Source organism: Typopeltis vanoorti, chromosome 17 (genome assembly GCF_054136105.1).
Source record: "Typopeltis vanoorti isolate ZY-2024b chromosome 17, IOZ_Tvanoo_1.0, whole genome shotgun sequence".
NCBI classification, from domain to species: domain Eukaryota; kingdom Metazoa; phylum Arthropoda; class Arachnida; order Uropygi; family Thelyphonidae; genus Typopeltis; species Typopeltis vanoorti.
The window spans coordinates 58886355-58899825 of record NC_143565.1 but is presented as its reverse complement, the minus strand read 5'-3'; the positions used below and the strand labels follow the sequence as shown (position 1 = coordinate 58899825).

Below are 13471 nucleotides of genomic sequence, written 5' to 3'. Positions count from 1 at the left end.
GATTTGAATTCATAAAAAGAACCTATACTTCAGAAGAAAAAAGATAATGAACCAACATCTAATAAACAATTTAAAATTCACCTCCTAGAGGTTTAAAAACTTATATAAAAGCAGAATAACTGATAAAATAAAACCGACCACAAACAATATTGAAACTGACTGGAAAAATATAAAGGAAAAGCAGCAGAAATATTTCAGGACACAAATCAAGGAAAAACAAAAACTGGCTCAGAACTTGGAATGATGACTTAATGGAATTAATCAAAAGAAAAAAAAAACAGGCTTTTAAAATCTATCTGCAGGATAAAAACACTGATTACTATATACAATATAAGAAATTATGGGCTGAAGTCAGAAAGCTTTCCAGAAGTATATATGCAGAGAAGACTGGAGTAAATATGTTAAATCATTAGAGCAGGATAACACTAGACCACAAAGAATAGGTTTTAAAATTTTCATGCAACTGAAAATTATGAAATAATCTAATTTCCAAAGAGGATTGGATAGAACACTATAAAATATTGTGGAATGAAAAACAAGAAATACAAAACAATGACAAAACTCACAAAGTTGAAGATACCAATATACAGGAAAGTACAGAAGAAATAGTAATGGAAGAATTAGAAAAAGAATTAAAAAACTCAAGAAATAGAAAAAGCTCGGGCCTGGATGTAATATGCATTGAGCTCTTTAAATATGCAGACAATAGCTTAAAAGAAAACCTATGTAAACTCTTCAGTAATATCTGAAAATATTAAAAGATCCCAAAAGAATGGGAAACTGGAGTAGTAATAAATATTCACAAAAAAGGTCCCAAAGACAAATCTGGAAATTACAGAGGCATTACTCTCTTAATAACAGCATCTAAACTATATGCAAACATTTTAAAGAACAGGCTAATTAAACATATAGAAAATTATTTAGAAGAAGAATAGTGTGGTTTTAGAAGAGGGGGAGGATGCACAGATGCCTCTACAATGCAACAGATCATAGAAAAAAAGAAAAGAATTTAACCTGCCCACTTTTCTTCTATTTATTTACTACAAAAAGGCATATGATAACTTTTTTGAACAGAAATCTACTCTGGAAAATATTACAAGATGATAAAATACCTCCTCGATTAATTAATACAATAAAAAGTCTGTACTGAGAAACAAAAATTTGCATCAGCTTTGCAGATGAAACATTATCAGAACCTATAACTATAAATAAAGGAGTAAGACAATGTTGTGACTTATTCCCAATCCTATTCAACATTTATATAAACAAAATCCTAAAAGAATGGAAAACAACTCTCCAAGATGGAGTTAAACTAACAAATAATAAACAACTAAATGCAATACTTTATTATTATTATTACATGACACCTCGAGGGAGTCCAAAGACTCATTGAGGAAGGATGTCTACTCTACAACTCTTGGTGTAATCTTTATTGCAGAGGGGGGGGGGGGTTGGTTTACTGGTTTTAGTATTTTTTGGATTTTTTTGGGGTTATAGCCATTGGCTAAGAAAGTGTTGAGGATGTGGTTTAGTTCAGTAGTTAGGGCCTTGTCATCTGAGCAGATTAATTTTGCCCTGTTATATAGTATTTTTATAACCCCATATTGTTGTGAGGGGGGGGACTGCTGGTGAATGTATCTGCCAGTATGGGTGGGTTTTCTGTGAACAGAGAAAACCAAAGATCCATCAAGCTGGCAGGTGATTAAAGGGTCTAGGAAGGGGAGGGTGTTGTTTTCCTAGACCCTTTAATCACCTGCCAGCTTGATGGATCTTTGGTTTTCTCTGTTCACAGAAAACCCACCCATACTGGCAGATACATTCACCAGCAGTTCCACCCCCCTCACAACAATATGGGGTTATAAAAATACTATATAACAGGGCAAAATTAATCTGCTCAGATGACAAGGCCCTGACTATTGAACTAAACCACATCCTCAACACTTTCTTAGCCAATGGCTATAACCCCAAAAAAATCCAAAAAATACTAAAACCAGTAAACCACAACCCCCTCCTCAATAAAGATTACACCAAGTCTATCACCATCCCCTACATCCAGGGCACCTCTGAGAAAATAACCAATATCCTCAAAAAATATGACCTTACCTCCTGTTACAGACCATATAAAAAGTTGGCATCCCTTATCCGCTCTACCAAAGACCAACCACTTCCCCTAGACGTACCTGGTATATACCAGGTCCCTTGTAGCTGCAAATTGTCCTACTTTGGTCAAACTGGCAGAACAACAAATATCAGGATTTCAGAACACAAAGACTACATCCAGTTTCACCAGTACTCTGGGCTGGCAGACCATGCCTTAGATACTCACCATAAAATTCGTTGGAAGAAAACAAAAATAATTCATTGCAGCAAGTTTAAATATGAAAGATTATTCAAAGAATCTTCATCAGCTCTAAAAAACGTTCCTAACATCAACAAATTTGGGTGCATGAAACTACCCCAAATTTGGGAGACTTACATTATGAGAACTTCAGCCCAACTGCCAAGACTACCAAATTAGCCCACCAGAGGGCACCATTAGGACTTTAGGAACAATATTAGTTTCTTGCTTTCTTCCTCATTTGCTTTGTGTTAGTGCCTGCGTGCACATACCATATCTTTATGTTCCTGAAGATGGCAATGTGACGTTGCCGAAATATAGAAGTTATTCATTAAAGTTACCTTTAATTAATATTCTTTATATGTGTTGTTAATTCCATAAACTAATCACCAGTTATTATCAAATCTTATATTTCTATCGTCTAAGGCACTTTGTACTGTATCAATCCACCTATATCTTGGTCTTCCTCTGGGTCGTTTTCCTGACAACCTGGCAGGGAAGACTTGTTTTGCTAATTTTTCCTCTTCCACACCTGAGATTACCCCTGCTAACGCATTCCTGGATGCTGACAATGTCTAGTTCTTTCCTTATATCCTCATTTTTAATATGATATTGCCATTGATGCCATCTGTTCATGCCTCTAATCTTTCTCAGGACTCCTCATATCTGCAGTCTCTAGTCTTTGGTTAGGTGTTTACTTCTGACCCAGCTCTCAGATCCATAAGTTAAAACTGGTTTGAACACTGTCTTGTATACAGCTAATTTAGTGTTCCGACTAATTTCTCTCTTATTCCATATGAATTTATTCAATTGACTTCCTACCATACCAGCTTTGTTGATTCTGTTGTCTATTTCCATATTTAATTTACCATCTTCACTAAAAATCATGCCTAAGTAGCTGAAATGTTTCACTTGTTCCACAGGTTCTCCGTTCAAAACACAGTTGACATTTTCAATGATTCTACCTATTTTCATTGTCTTTGTCTTTTTATTGCTGACCTTCATACCATATCTATTACAACAGTTATTCAATTTAGTCAGAGAATCTTGGAGACTTGTAGCGGATTTATTTAGAAGTATAACATCATCCACATAAAGCAAAGAGCTGACATTAACATCTCCAATTCTGATATCATGTTTAAATACCACTTTCCTTCATAATGTGATCCATATAGATAATAAATAACAGAGGGGATAACATACATCCTTGTCTCACACCAGATTTAACATTAAACCATCTTCCTGTACTTCCTTCGATTCTGACTGCTGACTTACAACTCAAATAAAGACTAAGTATTGCTTGATATAATGCCCCATTGACACCATATGACCGTAGCATATTAAATAACTTCTCTCTTGGCACCTTGTCATATGCACTTTCCAGATCGACAAAACTTAAATACAGATCTTTGTTATATTCCCATGATTTCTCAACTATCTGTCGTAAAGTGAAGATCTGATCCTGGCAGCCTTTATTTGGCCTGAATCCAGCTTGTTCTTCACCAAGCTTTTCTTCCACAATTCTTCTCAACCGCTTCTCAAGTATACTGGCATACTTGGAACACTCAGTAGGGAAATACCTCTGTAATTCTCACATTCAGTTTTATGTCCCTTTTTATATATGGGTATTATTAGAGCTCTGCTCCAGTCATCAGGAATTCGTCCCTCTGTCTAAGCCTTCTGAACTGTGTAGTGCAGCCACTGTAAGACTTTTATACCACCATACTTCAGCATTTCTGGTCGAATATCATCTACTCCTGCTGCCTTTCCACATTTCAAGCCTTTGATGGCTTTTTCTACTTCAACTATGGATATGTATTCCTGATTATATGCCTGTTGAGTGTTTTTTACGACTGTGCTATCACTGCTTGTTTCATTTAGCAATTTTTCAAAGTAATTACTCCACTTCAAGGATATCTTTTTCTCCCGTTTTCATGTCACTTTTATCATCTCTAACTCCTTTTACAGCACTCTTTCCTCCATTCCTAAGCTTCTTCAACAACCTCCAGAATATCTTACCACCTTCTTGATATTTATTTTCTATGTTCTTGCAAAAGTCCTCCAATGACTTTTGTTTAGCTAGTTTTACACAGTGTTTAGCTTTCCGTCTCTGTATTCTCTAAGAGCACAAGCTGACATAATATTTGCCAGGAGCTTTTGATACGCTTTCTTCTTTTCTTTCACTGCCTCTTTAACTTCCTGTGTCCACCATGATTTTCCTATCCTGGCAGACAACATCACCACATGCCTCTCTGGCTGAATCAGTCAGGGTTTTCTTCAAGGCTTGCCACTGAATCTCCAAGGTTTGGTTCTTGTTTTCAGACTCTTTCATTTTTTCTTCAATAATCTTTGTAGCAAAAAAATATAAAATGAAAATATCTGAAACAAAAGCTATGACAATGTGCAGAAACACCATTCAAAATGTCAAACTTATGCTTAGCAATAAAATAATAGAACAAGTTAAAGAATTCAGATACTTAGGAAATATAATCTCGCAATACAATACTGATTGACAATTGGAAGCAAGACTACAATTTTACAATGGAATGAAGCATAATTAAAAGAAATTTTGGAAAACAAATGACTAAAGAAACTAAAAAAACTGATAGTACATAATATGATCTCTAAACTATCTCTCAAATTTGGAAGTGGAAGCTGGATTCTAAAACAAAGAAACAGGCAAAGAGTGGAAGCAGCACATATGAAGTTTCTAAGACCTCTCCTGGGTCTCACTAGACAAGATAAAAAGAAAAACAGAGAAATAAGAGAACGATTAGATACAAAGAACATCACACAAGAAATAGAAGAATATCAGCAAAATTGGCTACACCACATAGAAAGGATGAATAACAATAGGATTCCCAAACTAGCATATAAATATAAGCCTACAGGAAGAAAAGACAGCTGAGATCCAAGACTAAGATGGAAAGACCAATTTCATCAGCAGAGCAGGAACAGGACATAAAAATAAAAGACGAATACCTGAATTGCTCAGACGATAACGAAAGATTTTTTAAATTGTTTCTTGTAGATGTAATTTTCACTTAGATGCGTTTGAGCTGTGTTGGGTGAATTAAATATGAAATTTATAAATGGGAATGAAGAATCAGAATAATGTGCAAGTAAAAAATAAAAGTACACTGAAAATATATTATTCTTGGATCTTATAATATTTGCATGTTAAATGGTCGAAAGGAAATATAAATTATCTAACCGATAAGGAATAGATAGAATAAATGTCGGTTGGCTAAATAAGATGGATTAAACCTTTTAGTTTCTTATGTGGCATTTTTGATTATAGTTCTAAATGAAATGATTTATTTGAGAATAAATTAGACTTGTTTTGCATAATTACTTAATTGTACACCGTGTTAACTTTTATTTTCATCAACTTTACAGTTTCTTAAATAAAAACATTATGCATTTATGTTTAGGAATATGATGAAAAGATGCAGGAATTAACAAAAAAATTTCAAGAAGAACAAGAAAGTAATGCAAGGCTCCAGCAAAATGTAGATAGATTGAAAGCATATTATGAAGAAGAGCTGGCCAAAATAAATATAAGGAAACCTGAACTAAATTCATCTAAATTGGTAAGCTTATTGTATTATGTAAATTTCTGATATGAAATGTCTGAATTAAATTTAATTTTCAGTACTAACCCAGAGTTTATAGCTATTTAAATAATAAGTATTTAAAACAACTATACTTGTAAAGTATTTATTATGATCATTATTTCTTGATCTTGTTTGAGTCACAAAGACTCATCCATGGGAGGCCAATGCTATATATCATGAGCCTATCATACTGCTCATTAAACTCATCCACTGTTTGCATTTGCTCACAAATGCAAACAGTGGATGAGTTTAATGAGCAGTATGAAACTTTACTCACTACCTAGTACCTGCTTTTGCAACTTCCAGGGAGGTTCTTTGTCCATGTTCCTTCCCCTCCTTCTAACATATGAGAAATCTCCCCATTGTCAATCTGTTAATATGTCAATCACATCCCTCTTTCATCTTCTATCTGCCAAATGCTATAATTTGTTTGCCTTCAGTCTGTCCTCATAAACCAACATTGTACAGCTCTGATATCAGTTTCATTATCCATCTCTGCACCTTCTCCAAGGTTATTCATCTTCTTTAAATCCTGATGACAAGATCTAAGCACAGAAATGCAGGAATAGTCTGAACAAAGCCTTATACAATGGGATCACTTATTTCTTGTGGTCACTGTCCTCCTTGATATAATACAGCACTCTTAGTTGTTTTTACAACCTTTGTAATGTCCTTTGAACTTAAAATTTTTATCTACAATCACCCAAAGATCCCTTCTTCATCCATTTCTTCTGCTGTAGAAATGGATGAAGAATGCAACTGAATGTAAACTTTTGATGTTTGGGATCCACAGATGGGATGCTTCATACTCACTTGGTGGAGTTAGAAGCATCCCATCTGTGGATCCCAAACATTAAAAGTTTACATTCAGTTGCAATAAACTGATGTTTATTCATTTTCCCATCATTCTAGCTTGTTCAAATTCTACTGAAGAACATAAACATCAGCACTTCTACTAATAATCTCCCCCCACCAAGATTCACATCATTTGAACAATAGTGGTCTCATTATTGAACCCCATGGAACTCCACTTGTAACAGTCCTACTCCCTGTTACTGCACCTCCATATATGACTCTCAGATATCTATCAGAAAGCAGTTATCAAACCAATCCACTCACTTTTCGATATCCATTCCATCCCATATTTTGCAAATAAAAACTAAATTATAACGTGGCACCCTGTATGGTTTTACAAAAAAAAAAGTGGTAATCCCATTGTATAGATAATACCTATTCTATCATACTACTCCTTAAACCCATTCATTGTTTGTACTCTCACTACCCTATTAGGCAATTCGGTCCATAGTTCAACCACCCTCCATGCAAAGAAACCAGCCCTCACCCTCTTGTTCATGATTTCCTTCACAACTTCAAGGGATGGCCCTTTTCCTCGCTCCTTCTCCTTGATCTATCATATGAAAAAATGCCCCACACTCTCAACCCTGTAACTGCCTCTCAACAGTCTCAAATATCTCAGTGATATCACTTCTTTTGTTTTACTGAACTTTGCAGTCCACAATTTGCCCATCTGTCCAGCTTATTCATATCCTTCTGAAGAGCTCTCTGCATCTGCACTATTAATAATAATCCTGCCCGACTTCAAATAATTTGCAAACAGCCAAATATCTCCCTGTAATCCATTGACAGCATCATTGATATAAAAGTTAAATAATATAGGTCTCAGTAGTGAGCCTTGTGGGATTCCATTTGTAACCTTTTGTTTCCTTGATGCTGCACTTTCATATACAACTCCTTTCAATCCAATTCACTAACCTGCCATCTAAACCCATGTGGTGCAACTTAAATATCAGCTTATCTTCAGCCTATCAAATACATTTGATAGGCTGAAGATAAGGCTGAATCAAAAATAATGACAGCATATGCCTTTCCTTCATCAACAGCTCTTGTTATTTTGTGATAAAAGAAAAAAACAGGTCACTGAAACACATGCCCTCCCCCCCAACAAATCCATTCCAACTCTCACACACACTTCATCATCCCATTCTGCACATGATCTTTCACCAGTTTCTCCAAAATCTCATCTACTGATGAAATACAAAATGGTCCACAATTTGATACCTTCATTTCACCATTACCCTTATGCAATGGCACTATCTTACCTCCCTCCGTACCCTGGGAACCTCTCCCATAATGAGACTCTCACTGAAAAGCCAGGCCAACAGAACTGTCAATTCTTTGATGAATTCCCTCAATACCTTTCATTCAGTCTCATTCAATCTCACTAAATTTCATTCAGTCTCACTGAATTTATTATTTTTTGCCTTATCAAAATCCAGAATACTCAGTATTTGAAAAACACTCTTCTCCTGCACTCCCAAACCTTACCTCCTTCCCATCTCTCTCTCCAGGATGAGATATCCAAATAAAGTAATCATTAAACAACTTCACCACATCCTTTGCATCAGTCACTCTACTTCCATCTTTATTTAACATAATATGTCATCTCTCCACAAGCATTTCTTCTCCTAATGGCCACAACAAAAGAATTCCCCTGAATTTCAGACTGATCTCTTCTCATATTCAAGTCTTGCCTTCCCATCACACTAATCTCTCTCTTAGTCCAAGTCCTGTGTTCTCCATTCACGTTCTCTTCCCTCACCCCATGCACCTGCAGTTCCCATTGACATCATTTGTTATCTACCCCCCCCCTCCCCTTACACTGAACTGTGGCCTCCTTTTCATTCAAGATATACAATCTTCTATTTCTGCTAATAAACACTCCCTACTAGTTCTCATGAACTGATGATATCATGGAGTTCCAGTTTCTCAATCTGCAGAACATCTCCAAGCTGATCACTACAGTTATCTGCCTTATAATTCCAAATAGATTCCTTTTTCTTTGATATCCCTGCATGTCTATCTTTGAAGTCAAAACCACATAGTCACACTCTCCAACCAGGGGCAGAGATGCCATCTAAGTTACAATCATATCCTCTGATGCTATGACCAAATCCAAAACTATTTTTTGGAATTATAGACACGTTAACACAAGAATATTTTAATATTTGCCAAATATTAAAATGAATGACTTGAGAGGCAGTGTAAATTGGGTGGCGAGAGATCTGAGATTCTTGCTTGAAGTTGTGCAAAAGAAAACACAGAGAGGGAAGATTGTGTGTGTTGCCCAGGTATGATAGTGATGAGCTGATCAAAAAAAGCAGCAATACTGAATCACATAATAGCCAGAATGTATGAGAAGAGAGGGTTTGGAATACGTGGATGCTTGGAGGGTGTTTGAAGACAGAAGGAAACTGTATGCTAGAGACTGCTTGCATTTGAATGAGGAAGGACGAAGGCATCTGGAAAAATTGTTGTTTTCTGAACGCATCATTGTGTCAATGCAGGGAAACTAGAATTCCCAGGGTGGATGGTAGCAGGGATTCTACTTATGGGAATAGGTAATTGGGGGAAGGGGGGATGATGTCAGGAAATATTGAGCCCAGGGGGGATCGAGATAGAAGCAGTGACAATTTTATGCTCTATACCAATATCAGGGGTATCCGAAATAAAGGAAATGAATTAGTGGCGCATAGCATCAGCCTGGCCAAAGATTATTGGAATCTCTGAGACGTGGTTGACAGAGGATGATATAATAACCGGAATTGAAGTGGCAGGATACATCATTTTTTGGCAGGACAGGAAAGGAAAACATGGTGGTGGAGTACTGCTTATGATAAGTGATAATTTATGTCCTCTTAGAGTAGAGGCTTTGGAAGGCAGTGACACAAATGGTTTTGAAAGCATATGGTGTGAGGTAGAAGTGGCCAAGACAGGATATTTATTGGAGTGTTGCTATAAACCAGGGAGCACAGAGGGTGGGGACCAGGAGATGTTTAGGCAGTTGAGCATGGCAAGTGCAAAAAGAATGATTGTTATGTTAGATTTTAACTACAGCAGTATAAGCTGGGAAGAGGAAAATGCAAGTAGTAAGAAGAGGATACAATTTCTGGAATTCTTGAGGGAGACAAATGTCTTTGGCAGAATGTGATGGAGGGAACAAGAGGTTCAAGAGTTTTGGATTTGGTAATAGCATCAGAAGAGCTGATAATAAGTGAGATGACATCTCTCCTACTTGGAGAGAGTGACCACATGGTTTTGATTTGGAAGATGCAGGTGTATCAAAGAAAAGAGAACATATGTGGAATTATAAGGCGAGTGATTATGGTAGTCTTAGGTATCAACTAGGGGCAGTTCCATGAAGGGCAGAATTGGAAGGCCAGGATATCATTAGTGCTTGGGAAATTGTGAAAGAATATTTGATAGCAGCAATAGTAAGCTGTATTCCATGGATGATGAAGCAGACACAATTTGGTGTAAAGTGGATGACAAATGATATCAAACAGGAACTGCAGTTGAAAAAGAGATTAGGGGAGATATACAAGGAGGGGGGTGGAGGACAGATACACGAAGAATATAAGACGCAAGCCAGGAGAGTGACCAGAATGGTCAGAAAGGCAAAACTGGAATACGAGAACAGATTGGCCCTGAGATCCAAAGAAAATCTTAGGGAATTTTTTAGCTATGTGGCCAGTAGAAGGAGAAATGATTGTGGAAGAATGATGCGGGGTAAAAATGGAAATGGAGTGACTGATGCAGAGGATATAGTGGAGTTGTTCAATGAGCACTTTATTGGAGTATTTCATCCTGGAGGAGGTTTTGATACTAGATGGATAGGGCAGGGTTTAGAGGTGCAAGAGGAGAGTGTGTTCCAAATACTGAGTACTCTGGATACTAATAAAGCTGTTGGACTGGATGGTATTTCACCACGGGTATTGAGAGAATGTGCTAAAGAACTGATAGCTCCATTGACCTGGCTTTTAATAAAAGTCTGGCTGAAAGAAAGAAAGATACCTAGGGAAGGGAGGTAAGATAGTGCCGCTGCATAAGGGTGGTAGCAGACTGGAAGTATCTGATTATAGGCCTGTTTGTGTGTCATCAGTAGTTGTTAAGGTCTTGGAGAAATTTGTGAGGGACTATATACAGTGTTGGGTAGATGAGGGTAATGTTATCTGTGAGAACCAACATGGATTTGTTAAGGGGCACTCTTGCTTTAGTAATATGATTGTCTTTTATAATAAAGTGACAAGAGCAGTTAATGAGGGAAAGGCATATACTGCCATTTTTTTTGATTTTGCAAAGGCATTTGACAGGATGCCACATGATAAGCTGATATTTAAGTTGCAGCACATGGATTTAAATGTCGAGTTAGTCAAATGGATTCTGGATTGGCTGACTGATAGGTATCAGAGAGTTGAGTATGACAGGGCAATATCAAGGAAGCAGAAGGAAGCAGTGGAGTTTTCCACAGGGCTCAGTACTGGGACCTGTATTGTTCAATCTTTATATCAATGATATTGCCAATGGATTGCAAGGGGGCATTCAGTTGTTTGCAGATGATGCGAAGTTGGGAAGGGTTATCTGTAATAGTGCAGATGTGGCAGCCCTGCAAGAGGATTTGAATAATCTAGACAGATGAGCAAATAAATAGGGGTGTCGGTTCGATGCAGCAAAATGTAAAGTCTTGAGGTTTGGGATCCATCAATGGGAAGATGCGTACTCGATTAGAGGAGCTGTACTGGAGGAGATAGGCAAGACAAGAGATCTGGGGGTGATGATTGTTAGAAAACTGAAATTCAGGGAGCATATTGCAAAGGTGGTGAGGGTAACTCAGAGGATTGCTGCAATACTGAGAAGGACGCTGACTTGCAGAGATAAAAGAGTTATCATTCCATTGTATAAGGCCCTGATCAGACCAACTATTGTTCTAAGATTTGGTCCCCAGGATTTGAAGGTTATAAATTGACTGTGGAAAGGTTATAGAGGTGGATAACAAAGATGATTTCAGGACTCTACAATATGAGTTATGAGGATCAACTGAGGGAATGTGGACTGCAGAGTTTGGTGGATAGAAGAAGGAGAGGTGATATGATTGAGACTTTTAAACTGTGGTGTGGCAGTTATAGGGTAGACATTGGAGAGCTCTTTCACTTGGTGGAATGGCAGGAAGGAGCGATTACAAGGGGTCATCCCTGGAAGTTACGAAAGGAGGCTGTGCCCAAGAGGGTGAGGAGTGGTTTCTTTGCGTGGAGGGTGGTTGAACCTTGGAATGCATTGCCTGAGAGAGTGGTTGGAGTGGGAACAGTCAATGGGTCCAAGGAGTGGTATGATAAACTTTGTGTTTCCTAAAAATGACATACGATGAGTCTTTTGACTCAATGGTGGCCTGGATAATAATAATAATAAAATATTTCAGTCTGAAACTAACAAACTATCTTCATTGGCTACATAGGAATAGTTTTTAACAGGATGGAATACCAACAATTGATCATTCAAAAGTAGAACGAGCCACCTGATGTTGCATTGCTATGCATTAAAGAAAGGAAAAATTTCATCAGAGTGATGACTAAATTATAGGTATTAATTCACAATTTCATATAATAATCTTAATTTATAAATAACATTAGATTAATGTAGGAATTAAAAGTCTTAATTTAAAAAAAAAAATTAATGTGTTATCTGGATTAAACTTTCCCATATTTTTGATAAGGATATACAGTCATTTTGATTCAAGTTAGGGCGTTGAAGTAAGGCCTCAGCACTCTCTTTGAATAGGTCTTCGAATTTATAGCGACATCTGTGTAGAAGGCGCGTCTTGGACCAGAGAGTGTTGTTGCTTGTCTCTATCCTGTACTGAGCTAATCCAGACTTATCGGATTTGTTGTGCAGAACGTATGATGTTCTTGTGTTAATGTGTCTATAATTCCTAATTATATTGTCTCAAGTGTCTCTGAAGAGTTCAAAACTCTTTTTGTTCTTTCAGTGCTAGATATTGCTTGACATTCCTCAAGAATTCTAGAATTCCATTCTCCTCCTACTACATGCAGTTTCTTCTTTCCAATTTATACTGCTATAGTTAAAATCTCCAGTAGTGAACATTCTTTTTGCACTTGCCAAACTCAACTGCCTAAACATCTCCTGCTCTTCATTCTCTTTGTTCTTTGACTTATGGCAGTATCCTTCTAAATATCTTTTTCTGCCCACCTCCACCTCACACCATGTGCTCTCAAAACCATTAGTGCTGTTGCCCTCGAAACCTCCACTTTGAGAGAACACAACTCATCACATGACTTAAGCAATACTACACTCCCACGTTTGCCCTTTGTATCCTGCTAAAAATGTTACTTTTGTTCTTGTCATTATGTCATCTTTTGTCAACCATGTGTCAATGATTCCAATAATCTTTGGATAGACTGTCGCTGTCAATGCTGTCGGTTTATCTCCTTTGTTCCTAACTCTTGTCATTTGTATAAAGAAACATCAGTGTACTGTAAGTACACTGATGTTTCTTTATACAAATATTTTCATTCCTAAACAATTATTAAAGAATAATTGTATAGGAATAGAAATCTCACTTGTTTAGAGAACAACATTCTCTCCAGATGCCCATATACCTAATTCAAATGCAAACTCTTTCTTGCATACGGTTCTTTTCTGT

At 37.0% G+C, this 13471-nt stretch overlaps 1 protein-coding gene across 1 annotated transcript in view; it reads left to right on the top strand.

The window, feature by feature from the left end:
- Kif3C (Kinesin family member 3C) overlaps positions 1-13471 on the top strand; it is a 685271-nt gene that overhangs the window by 234890 nt on the left and 436910 nt on the right. The window contains exon 8 of the mRNA XM_090406914.1: positions 5773-5931. Within this exon, the coding sequence (XP_090263040.1) occupies positions 5773-5931 (159 nt within the window). The remainder of the gene's footprint in view (positions 1-5772; positions 5932-13471) is intronic.